At 42.8% G+C, this 17,109-nt stretch overlaps 1 protein-coding gene across 1 annotated transcript in view; it reads left to right on the forward strand.

Moving 5' to 3' along the window:
• The first annotated feature begins 440 nt into the window (after nt 1-440).
• The window catches only part of LOC121200755 (potassium voltage-gated channel subfamily B member 2-like), a 72,514-nt gene continuing 55,845 nt past the window's right edge, over nt 441-17,109 (forward strand). Inside the window, exon 1 of the mRNA XM_041066237.1 lies at nt 441-1,022. Within this exon, the coding sequence (XP_040922171.1) occupies nt 441-1,022 (582 nt within the window). The remainder of the gene's footprint in view (nt 1,023-17,109) is intronic.

A 17,109-nucleotide genomic window follows, 5' to 3' on the forward strand; every position in this document is an offset into this window, starting at 1 on the left:
CAGTGCTGGAGTGGAGTGCAAAGCAAAGCAGCCATATTGACTGTTAAAACAAAGTCATTGATTCTGCCTAACACCTTCTTAGAAATGTGATGAAAGGATCAATAACACTGTGCAGCTGTTACTATTTCTGACTGACAATACAAAGTAACAGGTGACTATTGTCTGCCACTTGACGACAGCTGATTTATTGTTCAATTTTGTAAATGTGCAGATGCATAATATTGATATATATTCAATTGTTGATACTGAAATTGATATAAATTATGTATCTACAGTCATTCTGTCATCTCACAAACTGTCTCCCTTCATTTTCTCAGCCATGGAGGGACTTGCCTAAAGAGGATCCTACATAATTCCCAAGTTTTAGACTTTTTTTTTCCATTTTCCTTTTTTTGTGTCATTGTAACATCTTCCCCATATAAGTCTCCTTTTCCATTGCCATGGCTGAGAAGATTGGACCAGCAGGGCTTAAGCCCAACACCCGAACCACTCCCTCATTGCCCCCCGAGCCCATCGACATTATCCGCACCAAAGCCCGCTCCCGCAGAGTCCGCCTTAATGTTGGGGGTCTCAACCATGAGGTCTTGTGGCGGACACTGGACCGGCTGCCCAGGACCCGGCTCGGCAAGCTCCGAGACTGCAACACCCACGAGTCCCTGATGGAAGTCTGCGATGACTACAGCCTGAATGAAAATGAATACTTCTTTGACCGGCACCCGGGGGCATTCACCTCTATTCTGAACTTCTACCGCACAGGCAAGTTACACATGATGGAGGAGATGTGTGCCCTTTCATTTGGTCAGGAGTTAGACTACTGGGGGATTGACGAAATCTACCTGGAGTCCTGCTGCCAGGCCCGCTACCACCAGAAAAAAGAGCAGATGAATGAGGAGCTGCGGAGGGAAGCAGAGACAATGAGGGAGAGGGAGGGAGAGGGAGAGTTTGATAACACCTGCTGCCCAGACAAAAGGAAGAAGCTGTGGGATCTCCTGGAGAAGCCCAGCTCCTCGGTGGCTGCCAAGGTAGGGAACTGAAACTTATAGTGTGATTACACCGCCCCCGTATCACATTTCCCGTTCACATTAAAAAAAAAAAACGAACACTGTGCCTGGATCATAACACATTACAGGCGCACTTATTAGAGACCTACTCCCACCTGTAAAAAAATAATCACGAGTTCATCAATTTGAGTCTTAAACAGCCGTGTACTGTACTCTCATCAGGTGCTTTCTTTTGCCATCTGCTTGTTTTCCATCCCTGTAAGTAGCAACAGTTGTTAGGGATAAATTAAATATAGAGGAAGTTGGAGTCTTTTGGGTAACAATTTGTGTGGATGTAATGGAAGAAAAGAGGCAGACAGATGAGGAGCGGAAGTAGACGTGTGACATGCATATAAACATCATGGGAAAGTCAATTTATAGTTCTGGCACTGATAAATTAATCGTGGAATCACTGCAGGAGCTAGATTTACACTCCATTTGCTTTGACAAAATAATTGGTAGGTGCGTCAGCTTCCAGTGTTGCTTTCTTTGCTGGGATAAAGTATGTCAGTTTAGACCAGACCTGTCAATGGCTCTAGTGACACGGCACATCTCTTGGAGGGAGAGGTACAAGTCTCTGTTCTCATGCAGCGCTATTATGTGTCAGTCTTTCTCCCTGATTGGATGTTGCTTCTTTCTGGATCTGACTGTGAGTCAGCGAAATGACAGGGCGATGTCAAAAGTTGCTTGCATGAATACAGTTTCTTCCGCTGTTTACTATATTTACTTTGACCACAATTATTCAATTTGATGGAGGGCCGAGGTAGTCATGAGTGTTTTTCCCTTCCCACGTACCACATGTTTGGAAGACTGCTGCATCAGTCACATACACTACAGTTTTCATTTGGACATGATAAATCCTACAGAAGTCCGATGACTCTGTAGCAATGTCAAGGCTGTCCCTTCTAAACTGATGACAACTCCTCCGCCACCTCCGTCTTCCATCCCCACTCTGACTCAGTCCTCAATTAGGTAGGTCAACCTTGATGAAATCCAATCACTGGTAATTTACGTTGGGTCTCCAGTATCCTGATCTCATCAACGGGCAGTGCAGGGCAGTGCCGGTCGGGATTATATTCCATGTCAGGGGATCATAAACACAGTGGTCCTGTGTGTGTGTGTGTGTGTGTGTGAGAGAGACCACAGCAACATCATCCCCTCTGTGTGAGAAATGCAGCTCCTGACGTATGTGCTGGGTGGTGCATTGTTGTGAGCCTTTTCCCCTTGAAGCAAAGGCTGAGACAGTTTGAAAACCATGGTAGATTTAATTACAGACCCCTGATGCCTTGTGCTAAATTTATAGCACAGTATTAAGCTTTGAAAATTGCTAAAATATTCTAATGAAACTGAATACATAGATGATTTCATAGGGCTACTATTCGTGCTTGCTCTTCCTCCCTGTGCTTTTCCTGACTGGCTTGTTGTCCCTGAATCAAACAGTGATTTGTGATTGACAAGGATCCCGTCTCCAGCTTAATAATTGTATTCAGGCTCCACAGAGAAAGCTGCATATCACATGAATCAGTTATAAGGAGGCTGCCAATATCTAATCTAAGGCAAACTCAGGTGACGGCAGTGCGGTAATTTGATACGATGTTTAAAATGATTTACCCTCTCAATACAGTCCCTTGTTCTCCAGACACATCTCCGTATTGCTGACCTGTGCACTATCGTGTGGGGGAAGCCTGTGAAACCTTAAAGGGAAATCCCACCCTTATTCATACTGCATTGATATTCTGCTGAGTGCTCTACGAGGAGAACTTGAACGTGACTCTAATGGCTCAGCCTTGCCATCGCACTAAGGTTATCCACTGCTGAAAGTAGATTTGGAAATAGACTGCTGAGGCTGCTCGACTGTCAGATGGCTTCCCGAGGTCAGGGAAGCCTTTTATGGGGCACGCACCGTGCAGTGAGAACGCTTCAAAGCCCTTGACCAAGGAAATGCCACTACTAGGCTGGCACATAACTGTGTGCTTTTATACAAGGCAACCTGAGCCCTTTGTCAAATGCAATCATATGTTCTCTTTCCCTCTCTGCCTCTTTTTTCTGTTTTTCTGTGTCTTGCTTTTTCTCTTACACAGCCTTAATTAGATGTTAGAGCCCAAATGCAGTGCTTTATGGCACCATTGGCCCTCTCTGCCCTTAAATAAAGGTTAAGCATGAGAGGACTGACCTTTTTAGCAGGGTCAATCAAGCTAGGATTACATTCATCAACGATAACAGTGGCACATGCTTAGGGAGTACAAGCCCTTTGCAGAGGAGAAAAGACGGAAACGAAGCAGACACTGCACCAAAAAACGTTTGTAGAATGCAGTGGAGAGGTGTTGAGCCACGAGTGAGGAAAGGTGGTGGAACAGATAGTGACAGAGGAAAGCCCTGAGAGAGGGAGGGAGAGAGTGATGTAAGAGGTGCAGTCATGTAAGTTACGCCTCAGGATGCTGAGCTGGATCTTTGCAAACCTTTCCCCATGAATAATGAATGAAATGGTCAAAACAAAGAGGGCACGGGCTAATGCAGCGGCCTCTCTGCGCTACTGCGTGACTATTGGTTGAGTGCCCCGTCAAGTGAGGTGGAGGTGGAGTGGAGGGTTACTTTGTGTCTACTTCTATCTGGCTTGTCACAGGTGAATGTCCCAGGGGGGAACAGTGAGAAGTTCATGTCACAACAAAGCTCTCACACTGTACAATGTTGTTAATGGAATTTCCATCACACATGTGTTTTGGATTTTTTTTTTTTTGATGAAAAATTCATTATAAAAATTGTCGAAGTTTATCTCTGAAAAAGATGAAATCCATATGGAAATCATAAAGTGGTAAATCTCTATTCTGTTTATAAGTGTCTGCACGGCTTATAGCCACTGGTAAAAGACTGTAATGTGCTACTAAATTATATAAGGATTGAGTGTTTAGAGAAAACATCAGATTGATGTGTCCATTGTTTCCCTACTTTAGGCTATAATTTCTATTAATCCAGTAGAACGTGTCATCCTTGATATTGAGCCAGAAGGATTTGTGCTGCCCTGACCCTCTTTTGTTTACAATGAGTCACGGGTGTAGTTGTACAGCCAATACGCATACCACAAGCTCATACAAGGAAGCAATATCCAAATTACTGGATTGCTTTGAGGAGTCTGAATTACCGTGAGTGATTTTTTTGGAACTGCATTACTGTTACCAGTCACCATTCCTGCGAAGCATGATTTTGGTGCATGTAACTTGTAAAAGTGTTTGTAACCTGCCTATGTTTTTCCACTGGAAGTGTGTTTTGTCAGCGTGACGGGAAATGTGATTAGATTCCTCAGATGCGTGTTCGGATAAACAGAGCGGTATGCACAAAGTGTGTAATAAATATCGGGACCCCACCAAATGTTACCACACAACAGTGATTTAGTGAGAGCTCCAACATTAACACACGAGTCAGGCTGTGTTCCTGGTATCATAAAGTAAAGCTTTTAGTTGTTCCAAAGATGCCTACAGTGCTCTGTTTTTATATATGTATAGTATAGTTTGCAAGAGAAGCATCTTTTCATCTTGATTTGTGTTCACGCAAAGCTCTTAGATAAGCTTTTCAGAATATAAACAATGCAATGTGGAATATTAAAGATGTTATACACCAATCACTCCAAGACAGAAATCATTCCCCTGTTTAGGTTTTCTTCGCTTTAGAAGCCATTCAGTCTGCACAGCCCCGGGAAAATAATGGCTGAGGATTCAGAGCATTTTAAAAAGATCAATGTTTCTACTTGCCAGACATTTCAAGTTGGGTTTTCTATCTCTCTTTCTCTCTCTCTCCCTCTCTCCCTTTTCCCTACATCAGCCATGTCCAGCCCTGTGCTTGCTCTTAATGTGGATGTGCACCATTACTCTCTCCTTTATCTAATAAGCTAGTCTAGCTAGTGGGAATGCTAAGCAGTGGGGCCTGCATGGGTGCAGACTTGTGCTGTTTGGTCTTCCCACGCTTGGAAGCAGCCAAAGTCAGTCCACCACAGACACTGTTGACGATGATGACACAATGTGAGGAAGCTGTAGCATAATAAGACGCTGTAACAGACACCTCAAATGCCAATCTTTGTGAATGTCAGTGTTGTCATAATCATCTGTCTTAATGCAGTGCAGCAGCAGCCAATGCACAATACACACTGTTGATTTTGTTTTGTTGATTAATTTATAGGATCATGGGTATGTGAGACAGCAGAAGTGACAATATTAATGCATGACTTTAAATGTGACAAGAGCAAATTCGGTTAGCACGCTGCACTTGGAGCTGCCTGTCATGTCAGATCACTGAAGGGAGAGTCAAAGAAAAAGAGAGGTGGCGACAGAATAAATGAGTGAGCGGCATTAAGTCAAAAGTTCTGTACAGTTTGTTCCCTCTGGGCAAAATTCAAGCAGCAGGTCCGCTACCTTGTGTTTCATTATCATCCTTTCATCTCTGCATGAATTGTGGTCAGTCTTCAGAAGGTTAAATCGATGGGCACTGGCATTTTATGGAAGAAACGTCCTCAGCCTGTTGGGCAAATGGATCGGAGTTACGTTTTGCTTATTTTGTGAAAAGCCTGACCACTGGATGCTGACCTTGACCGTTATAGCCCTATGAAATCAAATTTTGGTTGTCTGTGTGTCTTCAATCATAATTCAGAAGCTTATTTAACGTTTTTTTCCCAAGTCAATTTTTTCTCTCAACGTGATGCCTCTGTGCAAGAGGCAGAGCGGATGATAATAACTCCAAACTGTAGGAGTTATTATTGTACTACATTGTCCTATTTGGCCTTTAGCAAATTATCAGGATGTATTACAGGAGTGGATTTTATCATTTAGGTAGAGCACACCTTCTCCCCTCCTGCAGTCTCCTAGTTACATAAGCCTTCCACTAGCCCTCTAATCAGTACAGCCTAGCATTTAGGCACCAGCACCTAAATCCTCTTTACCCCGCAATCATAATCAGATAAGAGAGAACCTCCTAGATTATAGGTGGCATGAGTTCTTATAGTGCCTGCATGGGCAGAGGCAGCAGCATCATCTGGACGCACCACGACACACTTTAACCCAGTCCCCCTATCCACCGCTGTCTTTCTATTCTCTCCATAAGTCACCTGCAACATAAGGATTATCTTAAGTTTAGTTTTATAATGATTTGGTTCAGCTCAGAAAGGGTTATTACAAGACATTGGAGTTGAAAGGATAATGAAAGCTTGGTAAGGGCACAGAGACTAACAAGCAGCACTTCTCATGAATTCCACTCCTTCTAAATGCACTCTGTCATCAGCTTCGACTACAAACAGTAGCGATAACCATCTACCACCTCATATTCTCCAGCCTTTTCATGTGTTTAAAGCATTTGTAGCCGTGCCGTCTATTGTTTTCATAAAAAGTGTGGGATTTGTTGTATATACAGTGAATACTCACTAGTTTGTTCTGCTATTTACTCACTCTAAACATGAATTTCCTCATATGGCCAACAACCGGCACTAGTGTTGTAAGCAGTGGATAGAGCACTTTCCACTCTCCACAGTTTTGTTAGTGTTGTTGGAATTTATAGTTATGTTACTAAGCAGCAAATATCAACTTTCATAACAGCAGCAATGCACGTGTACCAGGATTACGGCATTTGTTGATGTGGTGATTTAACATGACTGTGAAATACTAAAATCACTTTCAGATCTATGAAATTATGTCCTGCAGCCCAAGATGCAGCACTGGGTCTGTTTACATGATGTTTAGTGAGTTTACACTCATGCTGCAGGTGCATTTGGTTTCTGCTGATAATCTTGATGGACTACTGTATGGGCAAAAATAGAAACGTATGTGGCAAACAATACACAAGAGGAACATTAAATCAGCAGTTCATCACACAAAAGCTATTTTTAATTTTAAATGCTCTGGAAATTGCACTTGTGAGATTATCTCCCACTGGTAAGAGGCTGACCAGATCTCATTTGGGTTTTACAGCAGAGGTATCCCAGGGTCATATTTAAAATGAAGAGAAAGTTAGGATGCTGCAGCCCTTTATTGATCTAGCTAAAGCACTGTGTCTGTGAGTTTCACCTGCAGGGTTGAAAAGGAATATTTGAAATGAAGCAGAGGAAGTTGTTGAAGACAAAGCAAGAGAAAGCTATTGATGCTGCTGATCCTCGAAACTGATCCGCTGAAATCATGTTGTTGTGCATTTTTAATTATTTCAGAAGTAGTCATTGATCGGTGTGTGCTGTAATTGCAAAGCACACATCCATCCTTTTCTCTCTTTTTGCTTTGCCTTGCACAAATAACCCACTGCTGCTTCATTCCATTTACATGATTACCAGTGGGAACTTGCATGCAGAGGAATTACAGTCCGGGTGCGGCTCAGTGGCAGTGGTGTCCCAAAAGAGCCCCCCTGGCCTGTCTTAGGGCTTATTGTGCTTGACCATGCACATAGAGATTCATGAATGAAGACCATTAAGTAAAACTCGTGGAGCACAACTAAGCACAACAGCACAACACTATGTTATCTGCACAGTTTCAGTAATAGAGAAGGGAGAGGACAACGGGCAAATCTGGATTCAGTGGAACTTCAGTGGAACAAGAAACACACACTTTACTGCAAGTCTAGTATAAACAACATGCCCAGTACAAGCCAAGGCTAATGAGAGGCCAGATGGTGTGAGAAGCCGGATGGCTGAAGTCTCATTAGTAATTCTACTGTCATCCCCAGAATACACCCTCACATTTTCTAACTGAACAAACCTGTTATGACTGTGAAATAAGGATTGTTTTCAATCTATCAGTGACTTTCGCAGTTAATGATTTAGACTGTAAGAGGTTAGAAAAGCAAGAGGTCGTCCAAACAAAAGTACGAAACCCAAAAATATTCAGTTTACAACCAAAAAATAAAACAGAAAAGCACACAAACTTTAAAAATTGAAACTAGTGAACGTTTGGCATCTTGTTACGATAAATGACTCACTCAGCTGCAGTGGAAACAAGCTGTGAACACAACACTGACATATCACATTTTAAGCTACCAAACGTGTTATCAAACATTTGGCTATTTACACATCCAGTAGAGGAACATTAGTATATCTTTGGAATTGCATTTCTGTCCAACTGATGAATGTAAGTCTTAATAGTCACCCTCTTTTTAGCTCTAATTTGTTCTCCACCAGTGCCTGAGGGAAATATCTGGCTCTATAGCTACTAAATGCTTCACTATGACCACTAGCTAGCCACTAAGTCTCTGCCGTTTGTTGCTGGGTAAGTAGTGTATTAGGTTTTTAGAGCTTTTATGCTGAAAACAGCTGCCTGCTGTGACCAAAATCAATACTATGAGATCAGAGACAGAACCAGTACAGTGAAGTTGTGGGGTGGACAACTAAAACAATGAGTGAAAAGACGCTAAAAGCTCAGTAGAGATAAGCAAAAGAGCAGAGTCAGTTAATAATTACCTTAATCACTACAAGCAACCACTTCACATTACAGTGATCATGTGATCCATTGTTAATCTTAAAATATCGACTACAGCAGCTTTAGGTAAGGATTATTCATTTTCTTTTGCCTCCAGTTTTTTTTTTTTGCCTGAACAGGCACTCGTCATCATGCCTGTTCAGTCTGCAAAATGTCCAGGAGATGTAAATTGGCAAAAAGCCCCAGGTCTGAGCACCATCAAAGCGAGACATAAATCCCACTGAAGGCTGGGAGTGGCTGTGGACCAGTAGCGAGCGGTTGCGCTGGCTGGCTGGCTGGCACTGCCAGCCTGAGTGACACTGTGGGTAAGAGGCTAATGTGTTCCTTCCTCTTCCTGATTTCCTCCCTGTTGTCCTGCTCTTTGCCTCCACCGCTGCCTCTTGTGAGGTTTCCTCACCCTGTCTTTTGCAGTTTTTCTCATCCCAGAAGGAATCAGAAAATAGGGGGAGATGGAGAGAGGACAGGGGCTGGAAGAGAGTCATCATTCTAAATGCAATGAACACCAGGTCTCTATTACGTGCTTCAGTGATCCCCCCCCCCCCAAACGCACAAACAACACACTATGTACTCACAGCTCACAGCCAGTCTTCCACATCTCTGCACATACAGGACACACAATAATATACACATTATACCCTTGGTAAGTACAGCACACAGGCAAGCATTCTCATATGCGACACACACACACACACTTATACACATACCTCTTAATCTCAAAACCTTCCAATACTGCTGAGCCAGCTATCTGCGGGTGCCTCAACACAGTCAGTGCCACACTGTTGTCTCCCTCATTCTCTCCATGCCATCTCTTTTCAATATCCTTAACCTCCTCTCCTATTCCACACCAGCTGCTTTCATAGCCTCCCTTTATATTTTCTTTTTTTATCACCATTGCCCTACAATTCTCCATTTCCTCTTATAACTCAGACTTTCTGCACCTTTTCATTTCTCTGCTCTGTCTTCCCCTGTCCCCTTCCCATTTCTGTCTTTATTTCCTCGCAGGGTGAAAGTTGAATTGTGATCCTGCTCACCGTTCCATCTTGGGAGCAGTGACATGCGAGTGCATTGGTATTCATTGTGGTGTTTTTACATTTGGCTCTTTATCAATCATATTTGTGATTTAGAATCAGCGGTCAGAAAAATTACCTCTTGAGGTGTCTCCGCTTCCTGTGTGCTACCAGAGCTGCAGCTCACTCTGAGGTGCTCTCCTGCTTTTTGATACTATTAAAAAAAAAAAAAAAAAAAAAGAGTGGATTACTGTGTGAGTGGACTTAACATGCTGCAAATGCGCAAACAATCCAGACACTGTGAAAAAATGACTAGTGGAGAAACAAAACCAAGTGATGCATATTGAGAATCCTCACAAACAAAAAGGGCTATCCTTTGGAGGCAGTGTCCTGGCAGTCTTCTCCGAGACCAAGAAAAACCCTCTAAGGACCTCTTGAAAGGGAAAAAAAAAAAGAATGTGTAATCACCTTCATTTTACTTGTTTCCTCTGAAATGCTGTGTTTGCGTAGTTTCCATGGTGACCGTGGTGTGCCATGGTGACTTATTGACACCCAGGGAGCAATTCATCTCTATACAGGCTGTGTGAGAGGCAGAGCAGCTGGTACCTCAGCCCCCACAACCAACCCCTCATGCAAATGTAAGGGAAACGTTTGTGCTCTACATTATCAACATGGTTCAGGTCTCTCTGACTTGAACCTGCCCTCAGATTGAATGCTTCTCCATCGGGATGTTTTTTTTTTTGTCCCCGGTGATAAAGTGTCTTTGGTCATTTCTAGCAATTGTCCAGCAGTTGTCTGGTAGAGTGTATAAAATAAGTTCACGCAGACATATACGGTGCAGCGGCTGCCGTGATATGACGAGTGTAAAATACCTTTAACTTTAATTGCACCAAAACGTAATAATCTGTTTTGAAGAATCGAAAGAGAAGAGAGCAGCAAGCAAACTTGGTTTGTGTTTATGTGAAAGAAGGAAGAAGAATGGTGCCGCTGTCTTTCTTGTGGTTCGGCTCTCCAGGCCAATCAGAGAGTCTCCAGAGAGTCAGCAGCAGTATGGGGGACTTAGTTTTGCAGGATAATACCACCTCCTCCTTCTCCTCCTCCCTAGTCTTGAGCTCTTCCTGTCTTTTTTCCTTTTTTAGCTCCTCTGTTGGACCCCCTCCATTTTCATACACCATCTTCTCCTCTTTCTCACTTCGCTTTTCTCTTGTGTCATCATGCTGTTGCCGTCACTGTGGGCTGTGCTGCCAGCTGTTTGCTGTCTCCTAGCACCCCAGGAAGTGACAGAAAAAAATATTATATCTCCTTCTCTTTGTGTATGTTGGCCTCCCACATCTTCTGCTGAGTTCCTCATTGCTGACCACAATAATTCTGCCTTGCTTCAAATGCTTTAATGCACCTTAAATTTCAATTGTTCTTTATCTGGCATCCATTCTGCACAAAGTTCATGTGAACCTTTTTTCATTTCTGTAACCATTACTTTTAATGCATGCAACAGCTAAACTGACAAATACGAGACAAAAATCATTAGCTTTATATGTTCTATTTGCCTCAGTCTTCCTGCCATTCAGTTTCCATTCATGCCATTCATGAAATTAGTGAATCAGTCAAACACATCACTAAATGTGCCCTCAACCGGAACTGTCCATCTGTGTGTCTAGTCAGGCGAGGTGACAAGAGGCATTGATACAGTCCTTTAGTTCCCTAGTATGATTGTAATCAGCTTACTGCCACTGGAGACAAGGACCTGGCTATCCCAAGGGCACATAAGGACCAAGACACACACTCCAACCATGTGTCCCGTCTCAGTGTCAGGAAGCCAAGGAGCGGGGCCAAAAGATCAGCGTCTGACATACCAGAAAGGTCACACTGACTTCTGTTTTTTTCCGGTGTATGTGTGTGGATGTGCTGGTCAACTTTTTGTCGCAAAACATATAAAACAAGTGTGAGTGTACGTGTCTTGAAAGCACAAATTTTCTTTGTGTTTTTATGGGGTACGGCCAGCTCAAGAAGGATCCGTCCTCCATCACCGCAGGATCAAGGAAGATTTGGGTCTTTTGAGTGTTGACATTTTGTCGAGGCCTTGCCAATCAATAGGATGACTCTCAGGTATTGACTGGTGTGCTGGAAGGCCCACCTGTCTCATTTTATTGCACAGTACAAGTTGTGTTGTATGTACAGTGCAAGTGTCATACATCAGTGACAGTGCACGCCACGGTTGCGCTGGTGCTTTTACATGCCTGCGCGTTTCTGATATTTCCTGTTTCACTCCCTCGGCTGCAGTACATATTGTGTATTTATGTCTGGATTCTTTTGTTTATTTTTCCTGAACTTGATGCTACTTTTTCAGCCCCTCAGCTCTTTTCTTGATGCTTGTTTGTGATTCACCTTCAGTGACTCACTGTTGAGCTGACTCGCTTTATGCCCATCTTTGATTATCCACATCTCTTGTGTGAAATCTGCTTGTTCACCTCTTCTCTGCCCTTCATTTTAGCTTAGTGTCCTCCAATCATTCACCCCTGCTCCCAAATCACTTGTTTCCTCTTCAGCCTCCTCTCCTCCTTTTCAGATGCTCTTTCAAACAGGACTTCTCCAACTATTTTCATTTAATTTGCCATGTGTGCTGCCATAATGATCTGCCCTGCATCTGGACTCACCGGCGCTGGCGACTGTTTCTGGCACTAGCCCAACTAAAGATTTTTAAAGTATACTTGTTTTGCAATAAATCCCCCTTAAGTAGCGTGACAGTATCTAAAGGCCACCTAGCACTCTTAAGCATCCCTAGTTTTCGCGTCCTGTTCCAACGTAATGAATAAGGTGTCTGAAAGCGAATAACAACACTAATGTTGATGGATGACTGTTGATACAAGGCAAAGTAGCACCGGCCTTTGTCACGTTTCCAGTGTTGCTATTCTCGCCTTTTTGAGTGGTTGCTTTCTGCCGCTACACTGAGAGTTTAGTTCTGCTCTATTTGAATCACACTAATACCACTTTAAAACTGTATTAATGTTGCCATAAAAGTCATCTTATGTCACAGATAGACATTATAAAGCTTAGTATTAAAAGTACCTAAGACTTGCATTACTTGGAGGCAGATGTAAAGGAAAGCTCACCTCTAAAAATACCCACAAGGCAGCCAGTGCTGCCACATTACAACACATTAAGCGAGAGTAAACACCAGTGTGTAATCATGCGGAGAATAAAACCTGAAAATCTAGATTTTCTCTTTTCTGGTTAGTCTTGGGGAATACAGAGAGAGATTAAGAGGTCTCATTTAAACATATAGCTGCATTGTGAATGGGTAAAGGCTAATGCGGATTATGATGTGAAGCATTAAATCGGTTAAGGCAGTGATTCATCCACCCTTGGACGGATGATTCATCTCCTCTGTTATTACTTCAATATGTATTTATTCCCTTTCTTCACATGTCACAGCTGATGGAACCCAGGTCTTTAATCTTTGTTAAATTCAGTCAGGACAGTGTGGAAGTTTATAAAGTGACGCACTTCCAGGGTGACCTTTTTGGCTGTGTATGTACGGGCATGTATGTCGCAGAAGACGTATGAATTTAATTTTTAAGTCGTCTGAAGTGTACAGGAGTGCATATACACACAGGCACAGGCTGAGGATTATTCAAACAAGACAGATGAAAGACAAAAAAGATAACATGGTGTCTCTTTCGTTTCCATTTCACAGACGACAGTTTAGTTCACTTGAAAGATCACGTAACTCTCAGACAGGAGTAGAGTGCGGGGATGTATTCATCAAAAGATTAACATTTATCTGTATTTTGTTTGACATGGCAATTTATTTGACATTACAACATTTATTTATTTTTTGTTTGTGTGTCATTTCTGTACTTGAGATCCCCTCCTTCGCTTTCCTCTTATATCTGCAAGTTTATCCTCCGATTTACAGGTTTACACAGCTGATGGATCTCCTCGGAGGAATGTGTCTGGAGAAACAGCACACACTTGGGCAGTGGAAAGTTGTGACCAAGGAATGCTGTTTATGTTTAATAGTTTAAAAGTCTGATAAATATTAATTTAAAAATGTTTACCATTTTGGCATGTTTAAGAGGGGCGCCGATTTAATCACGGCGGTGTAATTTGTCTTATTGAACACAAAATAATTCCACAAATTACTCTTTCCTAATTGAAAGCCCTAGTCTGGCTTCTTGCAAGGATTAACGCTGGTGTAGAGATGTATAAATCCAGCCTCCTGTCTGACTGACTGACAGGCAGACACACCCCCAACCTGATGTGCTGCTACCCTAATCCCCTCTGACGACACAGAGTCTAAGGACAGAAATTAACAGCCTTGTTGCATACCGTCAACTCCGACGTCTTCCTGTCTGTCATCGCTACGATCACGTGCCCATGATGAGGGCGAATCAATTATATCAGATTAAGGCTAAACAGGGCCAAAGGCAGGCTCATTAAAACGGCTGTGTGTTTGGCTTGTCTAATACAAGGCCAGGGAGAGGCTTAATGGGGGAGGGCTGGAGTTACTAAGGGACACTGGGGATTGCAGGGGGGGGGGGGGGGTCACAGCCTAATCTGGAGCATTTGGCTTTTTTCTGTGTCCAAGCTGAGCAACAATCAGGAAAGGGGGGAGGTACAGGTAGAGGTGGAAATAGTTTTGCATATAATGTTTTCCGTATAATGTGAAAGATTTTGCATCACTCGTGTAGAGTAAAAACGAATTATCATGCAACTCTGTAGTTTCCCCTCAACTCTACTGAGCTTTTTAGCATCTTTCAGCTCATTATTTTGGTTATATGGCCCACAGCTGTTTTGGTTCACTCTGGCTTCTCTCATCAGCACTGTTTATTTGCAGCAGGTAACAGTTACAATGAAAAAGTTCTAAAAGCCTACTGTGCACCGTCTGCCCAGCACCGAACAAAAGAGACAAAGTTTGCAACTAGCTCGTCGAGCATTTAGCGGGTAAAAAGGCAAATATTTCCCTCAGGAGTTGGTGGAGACCAAAAACAGAGCCAAGGAACTAAGAGAATGAATATAAATCATTTTCATCATGCAAAATCCTTTCTGGCGTTATTACTGTACAAACACCAAATAAACATACTTATTTGAGACATGTGTACATGCATGCCCATTTGTATTTGAGTATGTGTATGTCTATGTGAGTATTTACATGCATGTTTGCCTGGTTTCTGCCTGGTTTCAGGTAGGAGAGACCCTGCATGCACAAATAGATAGTCCCATTGGTCCCCACAGAGCCCTGTACCGAAAGACGCAGTGTACAAAGCCTGCAGATTACATTAGTGCACAGTGCATGCGTGTATGTTTGTGCATGACTGTGTAGGAGTGCAAATGCAGCACTCTGTAGCAAGTCATGTAGAACATTGCATAGACAGCATCATGCGCTCTGCAGTAAACGTAGAGTTCCATTCACAAGAATGTCTGATATACAGTCTGAATAGTACATGTCAAACACATTTCCTTTTAGTTCTTTGTCCTTTAGATTAACCATGGATGAGGTAACGTTTTGCTGAGACAGTTTTTTTTTTTTCCTGAACTTGAATGCTACGATAATGAAATCTCCAATCTTATCAGCCACAGATATCTGCTCTCTTCTCTGACAAAGCATTCCTTCGTATCTGATAGCACCAATGAAGTGCTATTCTAAAGGACGAGTTAGTAAGGGAGATGTACTTTGATATGAAATATTGATAGCCTGGACGTTTACTTGAATTGCTACAAAGTGCTCGCAGACAGAAACAGGGAGTTTTGGCTAAAGGAAAAATTGAAACATTGAGCAAGGACAGGGAAACACCATAGGCAGAGGCAGAGAGCGACAGACTGTAACAGTTGGAGGGATAAAAGCCTATTATGAAGAAGTGCGGTAGACACAGCTTCACAGGGATGGTGCTTTGGTTAAGGTTATGACTCTGTGACCATAACAGGGAGGTGGCTCCTGTCCACAAGATTTTACTGATAGCTTCAGGGCTCGTCTTCTCTCCTCTACTTTTGCTTACAACAGCAGCCAGACTGCCTCAGAGTGTGTTTGTTGCTAGGCCACATAGAAGACTGAACATGGAAGAAAAACACACTACTGAAGTACAATCAATAGTTCCTAAATTATTTCCTAACTCCTAATTTATTTTATGTTCGGTTCGATCCAAGAATTTCATCATTATAGCTGTCAGATGAAGTAATGTTGTATTTGGCCATGTTGTGACTCTCTCTCTCTTTGGCCACTGCGGGTTGAAATAAATAAATGTTTAATGACAATGTGTGTTCAGTCCGTGCCTTGAAGTGTACCACTCTTTGCATTGCACATGTTCCGCTCTTCAATAAAAAGCCTAGTGCTTTCCCCCAACCACGAGTGGCTATGCGGTAATCTCCCATTTTATGGATCTTCACCATCGTGAGACATATTTGCATTTAGCTGACCAGGCAGAAAGCGTGACAGGGCATAACAGATCCACAGAGCCATGTCAAGGTGTCAGGTTCAGTTTGGGACTGGGATACTGAGCTGTCTACACATCAGGCAATATATCATCTGGAATGTGGGGCAGTGATCCGCTATACCTGAGCCTAGTCCATCACTTTATTGATGCCAGGAAGCAACAGAACATTGATTGTTTACCTCCCTTTTTTATACCCCTCATTCACGTTCTTCATCTCTTTCCAGCCTGCTACTTTATCTGTCTTTCTCCTCTTTTTCCTCCCTTGATGCCAATCCCTTTTTCCTGGCCTCTATTTGCTTCCACCCACACGCCCACCTACTATCTTCTGCTCGTCTATCCAGCAGAGAAAACTGCCCTGCATTTTACTTCTCCCCCGTGAAGGACGTTACCAGTAACCTATTATCATCCCAAATAATATGTTACCTTTGTACTTAATTAATATTTCGTGGAATTGTATCCAACCATTTTCTCAACAACTTCAGGCCAAAATGTGACCCCGTTTGTGTCTGTGCATCCTCTACACCTGAGTCAACTCTAAATGACAAACCCACAGGACCACGCATTAAGAGTGCAAGTCATCACACCACCTAATCTGACGCTACCGCGTGAGACAACTTAGGCAAATTAGCAAGTGAGCCGTGCATGCGCCGCTACTAATCTGGCATAAACATAGACAGAGCTATTTAAAGTTCAGTTTCCACTGCGACAAGTCAAATTTAGCGCAGCTACAGAAGTGTATGGATATCACTTTATCATCCTGATAACTTAATCCCTTCTTTGTGTAGTCATGCAAGAGGCAGAGATGGAGGGGATGGAGTTGGAGGTTGGACGGGTGTGAGTGTATATTAATAAGCTCACGGAACTCTGTTTGGAGCGGACCAAAAGGAAAATACCCGCATACTCCTGGAGATATACGGGAAGGTGATGGAGAGAGAATGACTGTGACGGGCTTTGATAGTGATGGATGGCAAGTTGTGTTTATGCTTCTGCTTGAAACAGAGTTTTTCAAAAAATGTTTAGAGAGAATGTGAAACTTGTCTGGGGTTAAAGTTGAAGCAGCTTCAAAGGAGACAGCGGGAGTGCTCGCCTCAGATAGTGGGGTGTTTAAACACAACGCACTCCCACACAACTGCTTCCAAGAAACTGAACAACCCAGTGAAAGTGATGTTTACTTTACTCCAAAATACTCTCT

The sequence above is a fragment of the Toxotes jaculatrix genome, chromosome 20 (assembly GCF_017976425.1).
Source record: "Toxotes jaculatrix isolate fToxJac2 chromosome 20, fToxJac2.pri, whole genome shotgun sequence".
NCBI classification, from domain to species: Eukaryota; Metazoa; Chordata; class Actinopteri; family Toxotidae; genus Toxotes; species Toxotes jaculatrix.